General features: G+C 41.9%; 1 protein-coding gene across 1 annotated transcript in view; it reads right to left on the bottom strand.

The window, feature by feature from the left end:
- ULK4 (unc-51 like kinase 4) overlaps window positions 1–22,137 on the bottom strand; it is a 438,917-nt gene that overhangs the window by 104,481 nt on the left and 312,299 nt on the right. The window contains exon 31 of the mRNA XM_019631040.1: window positions 18,585–18,683. Within this exon, the coding sequence (XP_019486585.1) occupies window positions 18,585–18,683 (99 nt within the window). The remainder of the gene's footprint in view (window positions 1–18,584; window positions 18,684–22,137) is intronic.

The following is a 22,137-nucleotide window of genomic DNA, read 5'->3' as shown; positions in this document are numbered from 1 at the left end:
TTCAGCATCTTAGCTGTGGAGGGCAGTGTCACTGGCCCTCATATGTGGGATCCAAACCGGGGCCCTCTGGCGTCCCAAGCCAGTTCTTAACCATTGCACCACTCGGCCGGCCCCTCAGTGTTTCTTTTAAATGTTTACTATTAACGACTAGGAAAGAACTTTCAAAATGTTGGAAGATTCACTCTTTCTTAAATGGAGTTTTAAAAAAATGAAGAATGACTAGTTGAATTTTTTAGCACTGATTATTATGATGTTTTTATTATCCCTCAGTTTCTTAAAATGTGAAATTATACTTTCCTAGTGCTTGAACTATTCTTGAATTCCTGGGTTAAATCCTATTTGGTTATATTGGTGTTTTTATATACTGATAGATTTGACTTATTTTTTTTTGCAGTGTTCTTCCCTATATTCATAAGTAAAAGTGATCTTCAGTTATGTATTATTTTAAAGTGGCTTATGGAACTAGACTTATTATAGCTTTATGGAAATAGGTCGTAAAGCTTTCCATCTTTTTCTATACTTTGAATTACTTAAGTAGTATAGGAGTTGTCTATTTGAAAATTTAGATCTCGCAAGTAAAATCACTTAGGCCTGCAATATTCTAATGACAGATCCTGTAGACACAGAATATCAGATTATGACAATCCAGTTGTCTGATATCTTTTTTCGCATTATAAGTTATTTTTCTTTTGATCGTAACTAACGGAATTTTAGTATTTACCCTTCAAACTGGCAGCCTTTCTAACTGCTTGTGAAAGAAAGCTTAGCAGGATAAAACAGAAAATCATTACTGCTTTCCCTGCAGCTGCAGAAAAGCAGATTCCATTTTGTATTATAAAATCGTCCTTGAAAATGTCATTTCTAATAAAGCAATCTTGTAAGACATCTAGAAGGCAGAGAGGGTAAGGGGATCTAGTGTAATCAACGTTTAGCTTTTAAAACATAAATAATTCTGATTGGTTATCTTACCTAACAATGTTTACTTTGGCGATGATACTTATACTGAAGTCTCTGGATTTCTACATGGTATATATACTTATAAGATTCCTCTGTTGGATTGACATAGCAGACTTTCCCACCTGCTTGTGAAAACAAATTAGACCTTGTGGATTCTTATTTAAACAAACAGGTTGAGAGTCTTATTAGATGATTCCATTCTAACTTCTGAAGTTTGATGTTTTTATCTATTCTGATACCAATATTGGTAATGAATAATTTTCCATAAAATCACCTACTTCTCTGTAGTTCCAAAATTAACACCTTAATGCTATACATATTTCATATTTAGGTGATTGTATTTCCTTTTCTCTTTCCTAATTCTATAGCCACAGAATCCAAATTAAAACAGTGAGATATCATCTTTATCTGTCAAAAAAACAAAAAAAATCTTAGACTGAGAAGATGCAGTGCTGGTGAGGGTGTAGAAAAACAAGCACATTTATATACCCTTTAATTAGAATATAAACTGCTAAAATCTTTTGAGAAGTTATACGGTAATTAATATTTATTAAAATGTAAAATCACCTTTTAATCTAGCCACCTCACTTCTGGGTACTTATCTAACCAAAGTAAATGCAGAAGTACCTAAACCCACACAAAGATGTCTATTGTATCTTGCTCATAATATCGCTTAAGTGGAAACAATCTGAATAGCCATCCACCAGGAGATCTTTGAATTGAATAAATAATTGTACATTACACTATGAACTACTAGGCAGCTTTTAAAACAATGATCAATGTGGTACTGACTTAGAAAGATGTCCATAATACTGAGATAAATAAAAAGAGCAAGTTACAAAATATCTATACCATTGTCCTATTTTTAGAAATGAAAGCAAAAACGGTGACAAGGAAATCTATGATCCATGTGCATGTGATTGGAAGCAAAGTGCAAAGCATGCAGGGACACATGTCACAGGTAACACTGGCTACACTGGGGGGCAGTGCCAGGGTACAGGGAGAGAGGGACTGTAGTTTTCCTTTAATCACTTCTAAATTGTTTGAATTCTCATAATGTGCTTATGATACCTTTTGTAATCCAACTATATGAAACAAATCTGCCTTTTTAACCCCTAAAAATGTTATTATAGAAGGGGAAATTTCCTGGTCACCTTCTGTAATGACCCTCATGTACTGGCCTAAATCAAACGCAGACTTGCTATACCCAATGATAATGGCTGGAGAAGCGTGAAGGGCTAAGGCGCCTGTCACAGCTCCAATAACACGCTATCACGATTTCTTATGACTGCCAAACAATTAGCAAAGAAACGTGGAAATGTTACTCTTTGCTTATAAGGTTCAAAAATGTATTACAGAATTATATACAATAGTTTAGAAGTCATTAAAATTACGATTTCCTGAATCCCAGACATTGAAAAATACATGAAGTCCTCTTCATACTAAAACAATCCCTTTGTTTAGAAGAGCTCATATCTAAATAATATAGGTTAGAAGTAGAGAATGTACCCCAAAAGAAACAGAACAGGAGACAACACATTTCTCCCTAAAAAAAAAAGGTTATTTCCTTTATAAGAATGGATATTTTCAGTAAAATTGCAAGGCTGTTAAAATTTAAAAACCACTTCATAACAGTAAAAACTTATCAAACCACACGATTTTCATAACTGAAAGAAGAAAAGTCTCTATAAAACTGGTTAAACATAGTTTTGGCTTTATTACCTAGACAGTTAGCATTAACCCTGTAAGGTAAAGTCTTAGCTTTATAAACAAATGGATCATAGATTTAAAGAGCCTGATCCAGAATGTTAAATGAGACGGTCTGTCTCAAGTGCCCCTCTGCAGGGCTGCACTGCCCTGAATCTCCTTTGCAGAGGGCTCTGCCCGTGTCCCTTCACGATCTGCGAGGCTCAGTCACGGGAGCTCAAGTGGACGTTTTCCCACCAATAAAGCCGCTTGGGCAACTCGTTTCAGAGCTGTGATGGAATTGTCGGAAATACCCCCGGGGTACATTATTTCAGCACGTTAACGAGGCGGCTCACAAAGTGAGTTTATTACAATCAGAGAGAGATGTTTATTAGATCAGTAATATGATTATGGAACATACTGTATGGGAAGGGCCTCGGGGAGCCATAGACAGGGTAATTTTGCAGACATTAAACGAAACAAAAAAGCCAAACATCATTATCAAAATTGCTAACTTCACTGTATCACAGTTATGGGTAAATAGCCACCCTATTAAATATCCACATTACTTCCCTGCTTCAAAAATGATGCATAGGCATGCTTTCGGAGTCTACATAAAATCAAAGGGTTTTTGGTGTTTTTTTTTTTTTCAGGGTGTCATAAAGAAAACAGAACAAACACAGGGAGTCTACTGCTCATCTTAAATACAGCCCATTTTTAAAGGCACCTGGGAATTCTATTTCGAGGCTGTAGCCATAATGGGCTTTTCACCACACGTTATTGTACTACTGAGAAATATAGATAATACCACCATCAACAATGATACAACCAACAGATAAAAGCAGACACTTGAGGGGAGGGATTTATAATGTGTCAAGTGCTAAGCTAAGAGTTCTTCATGCATTGCTCCATTAGTTCTCCCAACAACCCTCAGAGGTGTTAAATTTTTCTTTTTTGGACCTAGAAATGGAGACTTATGAACTTGCCCACGGTCATTCACCTGATAAGCAATGACGCCAACTCAAGCACCGTTAAACGAATGGGTGTTCAGAGATGACTCCACTGCATAATGGAAACACCACTGTGTCTGGCCAAACAGCCTCACATGGAAAGTCAAATCAATTAGATAACACTCTTTTGGTTTCACTTTTTAAAGCTGTAACCACTTCTCTTTCTGTTGCTGTTACCTGTACACACATGGCTCCGTGCTATGAGACCACTCTGCCAATGATAATAGCTGGAGAAGATACGAAGGGCTAAGTCTGCCTTTAACGGCTTTTCTAGAGTTTAAAAACCTGGCATACATTGTGTGAGACATGATATTAAAGAGCAGCACTGACAAAAGAAGACGCAATCAGTGTGAGCTCGAAGCAGAGGTAAAACAATATATACAGGCATGGCAAGTTATCTGTTTCCCATTGAAGCCTCAACTTTAAATGGAGTTTTCTTCATCACCCCCAAAGAAACAACATGTCTTAAGTCTGACTGTTTCTCTTTGATGAACCTGTTGAGAAAAGGTATCTTTTTACAGGGAGAAACAGTCATGAAAATGTACTTTTTCTGGAGAATGGCATAATGTAACAGCAAGGCTCTTCTATTAAACCTTAGAGAACATACGAAAATGGCTCCCCTACTTAGAGGCCACCGCTCACCTCCATTTCTGTGGTTTAAAAGAAACCCCTTTCCTTTCATCCCCTTTAGTTCAGTTTTATTAGGAAGACATCAAGTCAAAGAGATGATATTTTCATAGGGTATATATGCTTTTTTCTTATCTCCTAGGACACAAACTACACCTGATTATTTAAAGATTATGGTGTAAAGAATAAATATAACCAACGGTATTCAAAGAAATGGCATTTTAATAAGATATGCAGGTGCTACTCCCGCTCCCGCTTATCTAGTAATTATATGGCAATGGGTAAAGAGAACTAATGAAACAAAATCTTAATAGTACCTGATATTTGAAATCTTTTATGAATATACCACCACATAGATGTCGTCCTTACTCCTTACAACAAAATAATCTTGAATAAATCAAATATCTGTTAACATACCATAAAAGCACTAGGAGAAAATACAGGTGAGTGTGAGAGTGTGTGTGTGTGTGTGTATAATTGTGAATTTATATAAAATTGTGAATTTATATAAAATTGTGAAATTGGAAGATCTGTTAAAACATAACATAAAACTCAGAAGTCATGAAGGAAAACAATGATAAATCTGACTACTAAATGAAAACTACGTTTATAGCTAAAACACCAATAAAATTAAAAAAACACAAAAATGAAAAAGTATATTTACTATGACAAAAGGTTAAACTTAACAGAGCTCTTAAAATCAACAGAAAAGGTAAATTAAGCAGGAAAAATACGCAGATTACACTACAGCAATTACAGAAAAAGACACACAAATGGCGAACCCACAGAAGATGCTAAACTTCATTCACCATAAATACAAAACATCAAAGATATACAAGGTTTCATGTATCAGAATGGCAGAACGTTACAATTGCATAAAACTATCAGCAAGGCTCTTGGGAAACAGGCTTCTCTTTCTATGAGAATGATAGCTGGTAATCTACATTTCAGGGAGGGCAATTTGGCAATACAGACCACAATTAAAAATGTACAACGCTTTTACCTAGTTTCTTAGACAAGGTTCTCCAGAGAAACAGAGCCAACAGCAGATATACAGAAAGAGAGTGATGAGGAAGGATTGGCTCCCATGACTACGGAGGCTAAGAAGTTCCACAGTCTGCCATCTGCAGGCTGGAGACCCAGGAAACTGGTGGTGTAGTTACAATCCAAACCCAATTCTGAGAACCAGGAGCCAATGGTGTAGGTCCCGGTCAGAGCCTGAAGACCTGAGGACCAGGGGCTCCAGGGGGCAGGAGAGACAGATGGCCCAGCTCTAGCACAGGCACCTTCTCCCTTCTCAGCCTTTCTGTTCTACCCAGGCTCTCTGTGGACTGGATGACACCCACCTGCATTGGTGAGGGTGGGTCTTCTCAGCTCAGGGACACCAAATGCTAATCTCGTCCAGAAACACCCTCACAGATACATCCAGAAATAATGTTTTACCAGTTCTCAGGGCATTCCTTAGCCCAGTCAAGTTGATACATAAAATTAAGCATCATATTTAACAATTCTATTTCTAGGAATTTATTCTATGATTATGTAAGTATAAATAAACATAGCTAGATCTAACAAGGATTTTCAGTGCAGCTCTATATGTCAGAAAAAACTACCCCAACACATATTAAATGTCCATTAATAGGGGAGCTAATTAACCTGACTATGGTATATTTATATAGCCATCAATACTAGTTATGTTTATATGTGCTGACATGAAAATTTTGCTCAAATACATAAAGAAAGGGGGGGGGAACCAAGTTAGAGGGTTTGTGTGTACACTATGATCACATTACATAAAAAGGGGCATATATACATTCATTTATATACACATATGTATACCAGGGGTGCCAAAAATGTATACACATGACTTATATTCATCTTCTGTTATCGGTATATATTACAATTTTAATACAGTTTTTTTCCTTCTTCAAACGTGTATACATTTTTTTGACACCCTCTGTATATGCACATATATATACATATAATTATAAAAGCCTACAACTTTTTTTCCTGTGGGTCTAGACAGGAAGATGCTTACTTTTATTTTTTTAACCATTCTGAAGAGTTTAAATTGCTTTTTATGTGTATATGTAATTTTTATGATTAAAAAAGATACTAATACATAGAATCTTTTTGCCAAATATCTGAAATATTTGGAGAAAGAATGTAAAGTACTGTAAATATCCAGAAACATTGAACTCAGAAGGGAGCTATTCTGACTACATATCAGCACGGCCAACTACTTTTTTTTTTTCCTTTAGCGGAGCCATCCTGCTACCTGTTGGCAGCTCAGCGGCTGCTCAGCTCGGGCCGGGAATCGAACCACTGTTGCTCAGAGCTCAAACTCTTGAGTGAGCTCTTAACCAACTGAGCCACTACACTGGCCCTTAATTTTTTACTTTTACTTTGATATTATGTATTAAAGTCCAAGCATCAAAATATATTTCTTCATTTTATTCTTGTTTTATATTTCAGTATTTTATATTTGCCCAGAGTTAGTGGTAGAAGTTGTTTAGTTTGATTTTTAAACAATAATCTCTGGGAAAATGGATTTTAGTTCCTAAATATTCAATTTACTTTCCTCTCAGTGATAAATTAAGAGAAACTGATCACTGGGGTAAACATTGAATTTTCTGTGTTTTCAGTGTTTCTGCATGATGGATTTTGTAATTATCTTGGCCTCCATATTCCAAACAGCTTTGAGGTGTCATTTGCATGAAATGTGAGTTTCCTATTTTGCCTTAAGTGTATCTTTAATTATGAGCTAAACCCTAATTATAAAAACATTACGGGTTGAAAATTTTACCCCTCAGTTCACACTGACAAAAAGAAAGATAGGACTAGCTTAACCAAACAATTTATACTTAAATTTCCTTCTCTGTAAAATGAATGGTCTCTGTCAGCTGGATTTCAAAGCATGTGGTCCAACAGGCATGCCCCTGATGGTAGGATGGCAGAAAATGACTTCCACATGCCGAGTCTTTAGTGATGTCATGCTATTGTTCCTGAAGATGGCTTAATCCCACAGACAGAAACTATGGAAACCTAACCACTAATGACCCTAGGGAAGCCAACCAAAGTGAAAATAAAAATACCTATGAGAAGATTCACACACATGCTCCCAACCAAAAATAACAATACACTGATGTCTAAGAAGCACGTGGATAAGGTCAAAACCATCAAGGTTGATGTTTCTCAATTTGCTTCACCACGTCATGTAGTCGGCACCCAAAACAAGTAAAAAATTACTAAATAAAACTATGTGAGAATAAACTGTAACTTTGCCCTAAATATGAGTACAGTTATATTTTGGCCTAAGTGATACTTTAAAAATACGAAAAGGAACTTCCATGGAACCAATATTCCTTCAGACTCTTTTTGGTTGATGCTTTCTAAACACACTACACCATTTCAAACTGATACTAGGTATTTGCCATCATCGCTTGAGTGAATTTTAAAATGACAGAGCTTGAAGGGACCAGCATGGGTCTTCAAGTCCAACCATTAACCTGTAGGCAGGAAATGGTCATTTTAATTCCTGGTGAACCTTTCAATCGACCTGGATGAAAAGGTACCTCTCGGCACTGTGTCAGCTGCTGCACTGTGTCACTGGTTGAGGGCCTATGAGGGGCCATTTGCTCAGAATGGCCTGCTTGGGAAAGGCGAGCCCAGCAGCCACACTCTGACAGTAACTAGAGATCAGGTTTGGGGCTGCTGCTGGTGACGTGTCCTCTGTAGCAGGGGACACGATCCAGCTCCCTCAGGAAAGGCATCGAGAATTAATTACAATACGCAGTCGTCACAAGTAACACAGATCCAAAAAACCACATCTGCTTTTTTCTAAAAGAAATTACCATTCTTGTCATTTCATGATGTAGCGCAGGTGGCAAGACATGGAACCTACTGAGTCTGAAAGTAGAAGGATAACATTTTTAAGTTCAACAGAGAGTTTTATGTTCTGTGTGAGTCATATCTACCTCTATTATCATATTACTTTGGAGGATCAAAAAATAGTTTATTATAGCATTACAGAGTCAATTTATTGCCACAGGAAATCCAACCAAATTGTCTTTAGTTTTCATTCAACAGAACGGTATGTTGACCTTTACTGGAAGAAGAGGGAATTCTGTTGATAGCAGCTACTGTGAGAACTTAAGAGTTGTGGAGCTGGTAATATTTATAGAGGTTTCCCACTGGCAGAGCGAGTGGGAGAGGTGTGTGCTTCTGAAACATCGAAGAGGCTGGGAGATATTTGATTTGACTCTGAGATTTGATTTGACTCAGATTTGATTTGAGATTTCAAATCCTACATTTAGAAAAAAAAATCACTGTTCATGAAAAATAAGGTGTGCTGGAAAAAAAGCTTGAGTCTAAATTCGAACTAATAGTCCAGATACTTCTGACCATCAGGTGTGACCATCAGGTGGCGAGAACATCAGGTACCTTTAGAGAGAAAAGCACTGGCGGTCAGCTGCTCGGCCTTTCTTTCCCTCCGTGCCTTACACACTACGCTCGGGCCAGAGCAAGAAATTCCTTTGGTCCCCAGCCAACACAGGGTGAGATCCTCTGAGGCCGGCTTCTGACCACTCCTGAGTGGGAAAGGTCCTCAACTCAGGGGGGGAGTTGAATCAGGATCTTTGTTCTTTGTTTATTTCTTTCAAGGTGAAATTACTGTATATTCTGAAATTTATGTTTATTGTAACAACAACAACAAGAGTAGGAGGGAGACAGCAGAGGAAGGCATATATATATATATATATATATATATATATATATATATATATATATATATATATATAAAATTGTGGAGAAATACCGTTAGGCCCTTGGTATAAATCATTCCGCCCTCACTTCTTTTGGGGCACTTTATATAAACATATACAGAGCATGATATAAATCAGCTCATATAATTGTTTTTGTACCTAGATTTTGGCACTTAGTATATCTTATTCATGCATCCCACAATTACTTATTGAGAGCTTGCGATGGCCAGGCACTTTGAGAAGTGCCAGGGATAAGGCTGGGAACTAAACAGACATGTGACGTCCAGTCAAGATAGCACGGGAGACTTCCAAATTTGTACCACCACCTCCATAATGACATAATAACACGTTAGCATGGTGGATCTTCTATCCTTTTTATTTTAACTTATTTGTGTCTTTATAGTTAAAATCAGTTTCCTGTAGGCAGCATATAGTTGGGTCTTACTTTTTTACCCAATATGACAATCTCTGCCTTTTGATTGGCATATTTAGACCATTTACATTTTATGTGATTGTGGACACTGTTTTCAGTCTGTCTTCTCGCCATTTGTTTTCTATTTGTGCCAGAAGTTTATCTTTTTTCCTCTCTTTTTCTGTCTTCTTTTCAATGAAATAAATTTTATTATGTCATTCACCTCCTTGGTTGATTTATTAGTCATGACTATTTGTTTTGCTTTGTTCAGTGGCTGCTTTAGGGTTTAATAGCGTCGTTTACAACGTAACACAGTCCACCCTCAAGCAATATTACAGCACTTCACATGTATAAAAACCTTACAATAGTATCCTTCCATTTTTTCCCTCTCAGCTTTATGCTTTCCATGCATTTTACACACACACATGCTTTTATAAACCTCACAAAATACATAGCTATTATTTTAGTTTAAATGGTCAATTATCTTTTAGAGAGATGTGAGACACTGTGAAATTTACCTTGCTGAGTGCTTGTTATTTTTCTATTCCTAAAAATTTTATATTTGTGAGGTTTTTTTTTCCTGGGAGGCAGCTGAGCTACTTGGAAACATTCTTTCAGACCTCGTTTTTATGACTTGTTAGGTGGGTCTGGAGCAGCACTAAGGTTAGGACTAATTGTTCCACACTACTGAGGCAAGACCTTCCTTAGTATCCTTTCCAACACTCTACAAATTGAGAATTTTTTCAGGGCAGCCAGTTAGCTCAGTTGGTTAGAACGCAGTGCTCATAACACCAAGGTTGCCGGTTCGATCCCCACATGGGCCACTGAGCTGTGCCCTCCACAACTGGATTGAAACAACTACTTGACTTGGAGCTGATGAGTCCTGGAAAAACACAGCTCCCCAGTTAAAACAAATAAATAAATAAAAATAAAAAAAGAATTTTTTCTAGTTTGTCTGGTGGGAAAAAGAACTGTTCCTGGACTTGTGTGAGTGACCGGCACTATTCTCTGACCCTTACTGGCTGTTTTTGTCTCTGGCCTCAGGTTGTTTCCTCACATGCATGTACTCTGCTGACCCCCTGAGGGAGACCCTCTGTAGACAGATCTTTGGAATTCTCTCCCCGTGCAACTTCCTGTCCTGTCCACCGAGTCACCTTATCCTGTCCCTCCTCTTAGCTCCATCTCAACTACGAGAGTCTGCAACACAAATCTTTTTGCCTAACACCCTTCTAGAACGCACCATTCTAGCCATAGAAAGAGACTAAGTTCAGCTGTGCTGGGTGACCCACTTAAGAAGAAATGATGTTGTAGCTTCTTGTCGATTCCTTGACATAACCCAAGAACTGGCTCTCTCTGACACAGAAAGCTTGAAGAGTTGAGACAGAAAGTGGCCAGTCTACCAAAGGGGGTTCACAATTGGAAAACAATGAACAGGAGGTACCAGGACAGGTTCCAGAGGTGACCAACAGGGTTTGGTGCCTGGCTGCTGGGGACACTGAACTCCAAGTGCGACAACCTTGGGGAACAAAATAAACTTCAAGAGCTCTGTGGGGGGAGAGGGTCAACCCAGGGGGGAGGCCTCAGGCTTCAGTACTAAGAGGGATGTGTGGCACCTGGGAGTCATATTTCTTCCTTTTTTAAAGTCTTTACTTTTTATCTGTTCACTTTGAAACAATTTGGGGCTTTAAAAAGTTGCAACAAGTAGTGAAAATAAGTTTGCCCCACTTCCCTAAATAGTGACATCTTACATAACCATAGTATAGTTACTAAGAACAGCGTTTTCATAGTAACTGGGAACTTTTATTTCTATTATTACTAGCCAGCTTAAATGTGGTTGGTGAAAATACCTTGGGTCATCTGAATTTTTGTTGTTGTGAAGCCTACCCAAGTCCTTTGCCCACTTTTCTCTTGGGGTGTCTATTTCTAAATATTTATATGACCTCTTTCTATACATCGCCTCCTTACAGACGCCATGTCTCAAAAGTGAACAAGTCTGGAACTCCAAAAACCATGGATTATTCCCTTCCTGTCCACTTTTTTACACGGTGAGACACATTTGTGTGTAAATAGGAAATCACACTAAATTTCTGAGATGCTTTTAGCTAGTTCAATGATTAGCCTTTAGAGCTAGTTATGAATCCAATTACTAAGACTCATGTTTCTCAGAGCTGCATACAAAAACTTAGCCACTAATTATGGAAAAATATTTTTACCCTCGATTTTTAAATTGAGTCAAATGTACCAGGAACAGAGAACAAAGTACACCCTAAAAAACTTTATTAACCAGACTGTTTTTGGCACGCCCATGTTTCAGTTCCACATTCACTTCTTGCTTCTGCTCCTCTAACTCCAGTGGGAGTTGTTCTTCCATTGGCCTGCCCCACTGCCTAGTCTGCTTTTGTGAAACATGCGGCATGCCTTCGTATGAAAGCATTACTATGTGAAAGAAGGCTTGAGAAGAGGGCGATGAGAATGTGGTCGTTTGGGCCACCAATAGGTGAGAAGGGTTTTCTAGAGGAGTTGCTTTCTGGCACCACTCGTATCCCACCACGTCAGTGAATGCTTATCTATTCAACTGGCAGCTCTGGCCAATAACAAAATGCTAGTAAAATACATGTCACTATATTACAATCACTTGAAGACAAAGGCATAAGAAACAACAGGTGAGAAGAGGCCTACAGTCCCGGACCTTTCTCTCCTACAGCTATCCAAAGCCTAGCACTGGACAGCAGGGTCCCCAGGACTCTGTAACGACACGGCAGCTTCTATTTTGACTGCTTAGGGGGTTGTATGCTCACCAGTGCTGCTGGCACCCTAGGCCTGGGTTTTTATGTATTGTAGTCACAATTTTAGCAATATTCCAGAAACGCAGAAGTCCCTGGGCAATGCTACTTGCCCTCTTGCATTCCTTTTCGTCAACAAAAGATAGGGTATGGGTTGTTTAAGGAATACAGGCTGCCCAAGGTAGGCCAGGGCAACTCTTGGCCAAGAAAAAAATCAACCTCTAGAGAGAAATCTAGATGATACCATTTTAAGGCAAACAAGCTGGCGCGGCATCACCATTGTCATGCTGCGGGGGGGGGGGGGGGGGGGGGGGGGGGGCTGGCTTGACCAGGACAAGACAGCAAGGGTGCAGACAAACCCTCTGGATAAATCTGTACCTGAATCTATGTCATACCAGACTCAGTCTATTCTCAATTACATTGAGAAAGGTAGAAAATACACTGCAATGTTAGCAACTTGCTTCCTTTCCTGCATAACTATTAATCGAATCCTTTCTCTGTACCAGGTCCCAAAGTGAAGTAAATAAATATGGCTCCCGACATCGGGCTTACAGTTTAAAGGGAGAGACAGAGACATAAACAAGGTATTTTCATACCATTTAATCAGTGTAAGGATGGAGGAAGCTAAGGATGCTGTAAGGGGGGGTGGGGCGTGTGCAGGGACAACCTAGCCCAGTCTTTGTGGGAGTAAAGGGACTTTCTCAAAGAAGTGTCATTAAGCAAAGACCTGAAAGCTGAGGAAGTGTCAGCCGAGTGGAAGGAGGTGGGGCCTGTTCCAGGCAGAGGCAAGGGAGGAACTGGGAAGAGATGGGGTGCAGATTGCAGAGCAGGATAAGGAGAATCAAGATATGAAGCTAGAACCGTAAGAAAGGGTCAGATCAGGTATGGTTTTGTACACCTGTGATGAAGTTGGGATTATCCCAGTGCAGTGGGCAACGACTGGGGGTTTTAAGTCAGTGAGTGACAAGGTGAGTTCCGCATTTTAGAAAGAGCCCTGTGACTCCACTGTGGAGAAGACCATGGAGGGGGCAGGACCAGGCAGGAGTCCCAGGGCTGCTGCAGCCCTGCAGGCACAGGGTGATGGTGGTGATCTTCACGCCAGTGCCTGTGGGAATGCAGACAAAATGACGCTGTGTGCTGAGTGCGGGTGGCTTGATGGAATGGGGCAGGGTGACGAAGGGCAAGAGGAGAAGGCGCCTGCATTCTTGACTTGGGCACTTGCGGGAAAGTTAGCTCCACGCACGGACACACAGAACACAGAGGAGGAACAGTTTCAAGGAGGCGATCACGCATTTGTTCTAACCCTGTGGGATCTGGGGTGTTTATAGTGCATCCAGTGGAAATGGCCGGTAGACAGATGGGCAGTGGCTAGGCAGAAAGAAGGGTTTCCCTATTAAATGGGGTGTGACTCCTTAGAGCCGCTGCTTAGTATAGAATTAATAGGATGCCTACTCTCTTGGGTTTGACGTGTGAATGGACTACGGTACTTAGTACTTCTGGGCTGCACTGTAAGCCATTATCACCATAAATCGTTACCTATACTTCATGCCACTGACTGGGAAGGTAACAGACCAGGCACAGAACAGACAAGTCCAAGTACATTATTATTTAAAGAGAAAAACCCGCTCAGTTATTTCTTAAGAGGAAGAAATTGGAAAATGAAAAGAAGAAATTGTTTTTTCCTATATTTTGTGGACCAACATGTATTTTTAAATTGGCACAGTGATCCCAGAAACATGAACTAATGAGTAGCATGTTGACACAGGCTAAGACATGGTTACTGGCAGAATCACTAACTGTCCCTACACACGCAGCCCAGGCAGGAGTTCACATCTGATGCAGCTGAGGGTGTGATCGTAACCAGACCACACAGGGACAGCGTCGCAGTGGCCAAGGCAGGCATGGTTTGCGTGGAATGCAGGAACCAGGCTAAATACTGGCATCGCTGACACATAATAAAGAAAATAAATTTTTAAATATCGCCGATAAATTTGAAAACATCTGTTTTAATTGAGGGAGAAGCATAATTTCGTGTAGCAAACTTCTCTAGTTATAAAGTTCATCTAAGGATATATAGCCTGGCTTCCAGTTTTCTCCTCTTAAGAAATAAAATATGAAGGTCAAACAATTCCATTACTTTCTTTCTTATCTTTTCTTCAGGATACATGGCCAACTTTTTATATCTTTCATTAGTGATATATTATACGGTAGTTTCCAACTGAGGGCTCAAAGATCTCCCTGAAATTGTGACTTGTATGCAGAACTTTGCATGTAAGTGAGTCTAGGCATTTTTCTGGGAAGGAGGTCTAGAATCCTCAGATTCTCAAAGCAGTTCATACGCAAAACAGACTGAGAATCACTGTCTTATACCTATCGGTACATCTCACTGTGATTCTTCTACGGTGCACAGTATAAATATAGGTCATAAATTATAGGTTGGCAGGTTTCATATTCTCTAAAGGATATGTTCATTTACTTTCATATCCAGAAAGAACCTCCAAAGCTAACAAGTTCATTCACCTGCCTTCAGGCGAAATTCTTCCAAAATTATCCATTAGGTAAAAACTGAAAGTCTGTTTATTTTTCCCTATGGGAATGCAATTGTAGCACCTCATTCTGTAGCCTATTACATTTTTTAACAACCACTGTAAAATTTATCTTTGCACTCTAGTTTAAGTCTTCAATAGCCATATTACTATTTTTTGTCACTTTACACGCAGCTATAAACATGGTAATCTTTCCCCGAGAAGACATACTGCAATGTTCTCGTTGCAGGCCATTTGCAAACCTAACGACGCTAGTGATAAATGTGTAGGTACACAACATAGCTCACACACGTTAAGCAGATGTCTGGCCAATATATTAGAACGTAAGTGTGATCAAGTTGCTAATGCTGGGAGTTCAAAGTCCCAAAGGGCTGGGAAAACTCTCTCAGATGACACATTGCAGGAAGAAGCTCTCCTGCCATTTCTGGCGGTTGCACTGTCCGTCAGGAGTGTGGGCGTGATGGCATTTGCTGGAGAGCGGACCTCACCATGGGCCCAGAATATGTGGCCCCTCAGCCACTCTCACCCTGGCCTGGCCTGTGATCATAGTCCCACTCATCCCCACCCAGTGAGTACTGGGCACTCCAGGCTTCCCACATGCACTGGGTTCCCAGCCCCCCTGCGTGCCTGCCTCATGCATAGTTTTGTCTCCTGTGGTCCTCTCCACACAGACACTGGGCACCCCAGGCCTCCCACGAACAGTGGCACCCTGCTTCCCTGTGGGTACCTGCCCACTAACTAGGGTCCACCTGCACCCTCACGGGTTGCTTCCTGCTCTCCCAGGGAAGGTGGACTAGCTCTCTCCGGGGAAACCCAGCAAACTTGCCTATTTCCTGTGGGCTGCGGTCATGCCTTCTCAAATGAGGGCTGACCTGTAGCCTTGGGAAAGGGGTCCTCCTGTCAAGTTTGTCCTTTGGGTACTCTTCCTCAGCTTTAGGGTAGCTTAGAGAGTTCTTTTTCATTTTACAGTTACTCTTCCATCATACCTTAATAATTCTTTATATTAAAATCCTCCTGTTTAAATCACTGTGAGGTTTCTGTGTTCTGATAAGAATCACGATGTCTTATTCTTTGATTAAACTCATGGCTAATATTCATTAACAGTACATTTTCAGTTGTTTTTATTTTTCCTTCAGGTTTAATTGTATCATAGTTAAAGAATGTGGTCTGGGAGTATATAATTCCATTTATTGGTATCAATTTTTTGATATTCTTTTAACATAATGCACGCTTAATTTTTTAAAAATGTTTCCAGAAAATGGAAAAGAAGGTGCAGTCTCTATTTTCAGGAACAGAGATGAGTATCTCTCTATTAGATCAATCTCATTAAAGTTTTCATGTCCTCTGTACAGGAGTCAACAAACTTTTTCTATGAAGAGCCAGACAGTAAATAATTAGGCTTGTGGGCTGTCAGGTCTCTGGTGTAGCTCCTCTACTCTAACAACGAGGTGCAAAAACAGGCACAGACAATGTGTGAATGAATTGTCTGGGTGGCTGTGTTCAATACAACTTTATTTACAAACATGGGGAGTCTGCCAGAGTTGGTCCACAGGCCCTCATTTGTCAACTCCTGTTCTGCATCATTATTTTTATCCACTTGGTCTGTCGAGCAATGAGAAAGATGCGTCAAAGCTTTCCACACGAACATATTCTTGTTTATTTCTCCCTGCGTGCTTTTTGTCCTTCTGTTTATATCGTTCTATGCTCTGATATTTGGCACAAAAAGGTTCCTGTGGATTTTATTCCTTGTAGAATCCTTCTCTTTTGTCTTGTTAAAGGGTGTGTGTGTGTGTGCATTAAACCTTATATTTAATATAGGATGACATTTCAAATGAAAATGTTATATAACACAATAAAACTAACACCAAAGATAAGTTTAACAATAAATCCAATTGGAATAAATTTACCTATTAAAACAAACCTCAGAATGTGGCAAATACCAAAACCTTGTTTAGAAGATAGGGTGCCCTAGAAGTTTGCCTGTAATAGATTCTTTTTTTTTTTTTTTTTAAGATTTTTTATTGGGGAATTAGGGGGATAGGAACAGTGCTGGGGAGTTGGGGGAAGGGGAACAGACAAGTTGCTGTCATTTTTGTTCTTCAATCTAGTTGTGGAGGACGTTGCTTCACTGGCCCAAGTTGGCACCATCATTGCGCTCTTCTCTGGCGAGGCAGATCAGTCGCCGGCCTTTGGACGGCCGCTCACTGCGGCTGCTGGCCGCTCACTGCGGCTGCTGGCCGCTCACGCTGGCTGCTGGCTACATACGGTAGCCCATGGCAACCCACTGCCACAGGGGCTGCAGCCTATGCCGTCACAGGCAACTCACGGCAGCCCAGCTCCAGGTCGAGCTGTTGTTCAGCATCTTAGCTGTGGAGGGCAGTGTCACTGGCCCTCATATGTGGGATCCGAACCGGGGCCCTCTGGCATCCCAAGCGAGTTCCTAACCATCGCGCCACTCGGCCGGCCCTGTAATAGATTCTTTATCTGCCTCTCTTAAACTATTTTTAAATCTTATTTACTATAAATATAATTATCCTATATATAATACATTGTATTAGTATATATATTATATATGTGTGTGTGTGTGTATAATCAGATGGGGCTGTTTGGAATCTTTTATATAAAAGAGCGTATGGTTTGTGTTAGTCCTTCCTCTGTTCACTGGAACCTCACCTGTTTCCTGCCCTCTGCCTGGAGACAGCTGGCTGTCAGGGATCAGCCTATGATTCTGAGTGGGAGCAGTTACTGAAAGTTGCTATTTTCCCTGTAACTTCAGGCAAAGTTCTGCACCAAAGCTCCTCCCACTGTTAGGAGCACATCCAGTCCCCTGGGGTTTGGGGTTTGTTCCCTCACTTCACTGTGAGCCCACAGCCACTGGTGACTGCTCTATTCCACATATGCTATTATTTCATATAAGCCAGTATTGACTGATTTTTCCTCTCTTTTTCTTTCTCAGTTGAACCAAACCTTTATTGGATGAATACAATAAATCTACAGAATTATTCACCCAAACTGCATATGACTTCCTTTGAGTCAGAGACTGAAACAGGCAAATCCTGGTGGTCCTGAGAGAACTGAGGAGCTGTCTGCCTCTGAGAAGGGTGGAGGCCACACGTGATATGTTTCCGCGGGCTCCCTGCACACCTAGTGCTTGGATCCCCAAATCTGGAGAGGTTTCCAGGGGGCTTCATGGAATGTCATCAACATTCTCTGACTGGCTGCTTTGTCCATGGGTGGGAGCCCTGTGTCTACATGTCCTCTCTAAGTTTGGCTACAACTACTTGGTTGGTCCATACTCCAAGTTTCTGTTGGGTTCTCTTCATACGTTGAGTGGTCTTGTGTAGTCTTACCTGTTTTTATCTAATTTCACTTATTTCATTCTATTTCTGTGGAGATTGAGAGGACATGCACTGTGTCTGTGCTTCTTCATTTCTGGGGAGTCCTGCATGTCGAGCATAACCCTAAAATATCTTTTTGAAAGAGAATTGATCCCCATGATGGATTTTTTATTTCCCTTCCTGGAATTCATTCCCTGAATTTTTTTTACCTCACATTCTTTTATTCAGAAGGATTTGAGATTCTGCCTTACTTAAATATTCACTTAAACGAATGCTAAGCTACCTGGTTTTAAAATAGAGCAGGAATTTGGTAATTCCAGGCCAAATAATCTTCTGAAATTTCTTCTGACTCTAGTTTTGAGAGGCATTAAAATAGCACAGAGACTCAAGACATCATGAAATTCAAATACAATTACTTCAGGCTCAGCAATGTTCTGGAAGACACACAAACAGGTGAGCTCTTACCAGCGGAATGAGCAGGCTAATGAGGTCTGTCAGAGGTTTGCTGAGCAGCAGCAGGTCCTCCGCGGCCTGAGTGTCCCCTCCTGAGCCAGACTTCTGTGCCTTGAAGGGAGGAGAGAGAAAAGAGGGGGCCTTAGAGATGAGTCCGCTTGGCCCTCAGAGACAGCTCCCCTCCGTCTAGCAGATGAGGAGGCTGAGGAAGTATTCTACCCCAGACCCCTGAAGAGAGGTTATGCTTCGTTTTAAGACGACAAAGAGTGCACACACTGCCACCAGCTCAGGCTACAGAGGCAGACCCGGTGACCCACAGACAAAGCAATAACAAGCACTGTCACTGGAGGAATGATGGCTCTGTTCACATAATGCGGTGGGTAAGCACTTCCTTTCCAACCATTCTCGGGCTAGGCGCTGTTAGCCCCATTTTTCAGGAGAGAAAACTAAAGTTCAGAGAAGTCAAGTAGTTCGCGTCAAGTCCCACAGCTGACGGTGACAAAGCCGGAGGACAGACCCAGGCTCTATGACTCCCAGTGACACACGCTCATCTCTCCTGGGCATTTTCATGGACATTAGATAATGCATACCAAATACACCCTCCATGCTTTCCTTCTCAACATGCTTCCTCATGCTTGGATACCACCTAAAATGTCTCTCTGTTCAGTGTGCCCCTGCAGGAATGGCCTTCAGGTGCAGGTCTACACTGCCTGGCAAGTACGAGCTTAAATGGCAATGGAAATGAGAAATGGCGCCTTTCATTTTAGGTGTGCCTTCTTCTGGGAATTTTACAGAACTGTCGAAGACCAGAGATTTCTATCACGGAGATGAATAATTTCACATTGAAAAAGGCAGTGATTATGGATTGTGTTTGCTGTCATATGAACATATTTCATTCATATACTCCCTTCTCGTTTTTAATTTCACTCAGAAGAAATGAAAACTACTTTGAGGTCATGAACTTCGCCAGAGCCTTCAGAGCAGGCCACAGGCTGCCCCACCTTTGGTCACTAACCTGGACTCCAGGGCCCTTCTCACAAATGCCAAGTGTCATGCACTTCAGGCCTAAGGACAGAATTTGCGTTGTCTGCTTCGTTTGGTTCAGGAGAACTTGACTAAAATCAGATACCTGCCTTTTAACAGCCTGCACCTCTCTACCGCCACGGGGAACCACAGGAGCATTGCTTTCCAGAAAACAAATGGGCAGTCCTCTCCCAGAGGTCTCAACCTTTCTGAATCCTGGCTGTTAATGCCCACTTTCTGAAGCACAGTTTGAGGTAGAATGTCAGCCTTTTCACATTACCGCGCTATCCTTCGGACTGCTTTTCTCCTGAGAAAGATGAGGCAGTCTTGCAAGCCAGCACCTGGGCGCTGAGGGGCACAGTGCCACTCCCTCCTTTGTGAACACATATGAGCAAACAGATGGGGCCACAGGGACAAGCAGACACCATGGACCTTTCCCCACCCATATATCCAGCAGCCCTCCAGATCCTTCGAGATCTAGTAATGCCTAGTCTTTTGTTATTGTCACCAAGATGCTTCCAGACCCTGCCACCAAGGTCAGGACCCACCTCCGGCACAACTGCCAAGGGCCCCAGAAGGGGATGTGCAGCTTTGCACGACAGGGAGGCGCACACCAGGGATGCATTAGAAATTTAACCCTCATCACCAAAACGTAGGCTCTGTGTGCCCAACGGATGCCTGCATGGGTGGTCTTCCCTACCTGGGGCATAAACGCAGAAGCTGAGCAACAAATCAGGGGCCGGGGCCTGCCTCCTCCCTCTCTCTCCAGCTCCCCAACATCACACTCCCTCACGTCAGCCTCTTGACGCCTGGATCTGCGGCCCTGCGTGTGCGTTTTGCAAAGGGCACTTTCCACAGCAAGAAAATCCCGCCTCTGCCATGACACTGCTACTGTCCTCTCTGCCCAGGTCCTGTGCCTTTGCCCCTGGTCCCACTGACCCCTTCCCATAGCTCCCTGGGCCCTGTCACTGCTGTGTGGTAACTCACCCCACTCCTAGCCATGCAGTGCGCTTGGCCCACCCGGCTGTCACAGCCTAGGCAACAGAAGACGGATGGCAGACTGAGCTGGGTGTGAACAGTGGGGTTTGAGACAAGAGGTTGGATTTGTTAGATATTTAAGATAAAAATCTATGTTATTTTGTGACAGATTAGATGCGGAATATGAAAAAGAGGGAAATGTTAAGAATGACTCCCAGGTTGGTAGTTTGCACAGCAGGAAGAGGGGGGTGGGGCATTCTGGGAGGAGGATGGTTTGAGCTCAGCTTCGGACATGTTGAATTTGTGTTGGTTAGGGGGCATTCTAGTGGTCATGTTGAGGAAGTTGCTAGATGTACCAAGTATGGATCTCAGAGGAACACTCTACGTGGAAATATGAATTTAATAGTTTTAAACGTGAAAGCTGAGAATGTCACCTTATGAGCCATATGTAATACTAAATGGCAATACAGCATTACCTCAAGCAAGATAAAGGAATACAGCAAACTTCTCGGCATAAAAAAGGTCAGGGATAACACAGTTATATTACGTCTGGCATGGCTACACGAACTAGAGCACGGGGTATGTACTCAGCAGAGGCTTGTTAAACACACATACAGGTGAGGCATCTGTAGAGACGAGAGCCGGCAACGCTTCCAGCAGCTGCCGTCTGACATCCTGGCAGGCTGAGGCACATCATGGGGCACAGCTTGCAATGGTGTGGCCCAGGCCACCTCAGCACTCACTGCACTCCCCAAACACCGCCGTGCTCACACCACGGTGCACAGATGGCAGGACTGACTCCCCAGTCTGTAGGACCTTCGGGTGTAATTTAAAGGATGACAAGCCACTTGAAACCTATGTTACTTTGCTAACAATTGTCACCCCCAATAAACTTCAATTTAAAAAAAAAAATGACAAGCCTCCAAGTAACTGCTAAAGACAGAGTGTGGAAACTGCTACAGAGGTGGAAACGGCGTAAGCACTGGGGGGAGAAGGGGCAGGCGACGCTGGCCTTCATCATTTGGATGGTGGGGTGAGGCCTGCAGGAATAAGGTGGAGAGCAGGGTGTCGGGTGCTGGGAATCGCACGAAGCACGGGAAGGCACGGGAGGGACAAGGTGCGGGGTCCATTTGGAACGGACCAAGCCGACTGCTTTCGCGTGGGTATGGGCTGTAAGGAGGACTGGCACACGAAGCTGGAAAGGCACCTGGGGCCGGACATACAAGGCCTTGAACGTCTTGCCATAAACAATGAAATGCTGACGTTTTTAAAGGTGAGAGACATGAGGAGGACCACAGGCTGCGGCAGGGAAATCTCACTTGCGTTCATCAGGCAGAAAGAGCAACAAGGGCAAAGCCACGGAGGAGTCAAACTAAGGAAGCCAAGGGATCCGAAAAATAGAGATGAGAGCCCACACTGCGGACAGCCTTTACAGGACTCAGGGGCCGCATTTCAGTCAATGCAATCCCAACACATCCGCAAACCAGCAGCAACTGCACCGTCCTGCTCTCACGGGAGTAGGACACTAATAGCAAACAAAACTCTCGCATCACCTCCGAAATGA

This window comes from Hipposideros armiger, unplaced genomic scaffold (assembly GCF_001890085.2).
Source record: "Hipposideros armiger isolate ML-2016 unplaced genomic scaffold, ASM189008v1 scaffold_18, whole genome shotgun sequence".
NCBI lineage: Eukaryota > Metazoa > Chordata > Mammalia > Chiroptera > Hipposideridae > Hipposideros > Hipposideros armiger.
This window is presented reverse-complemented; position numbering and strand designations above follow the sequence as displayed.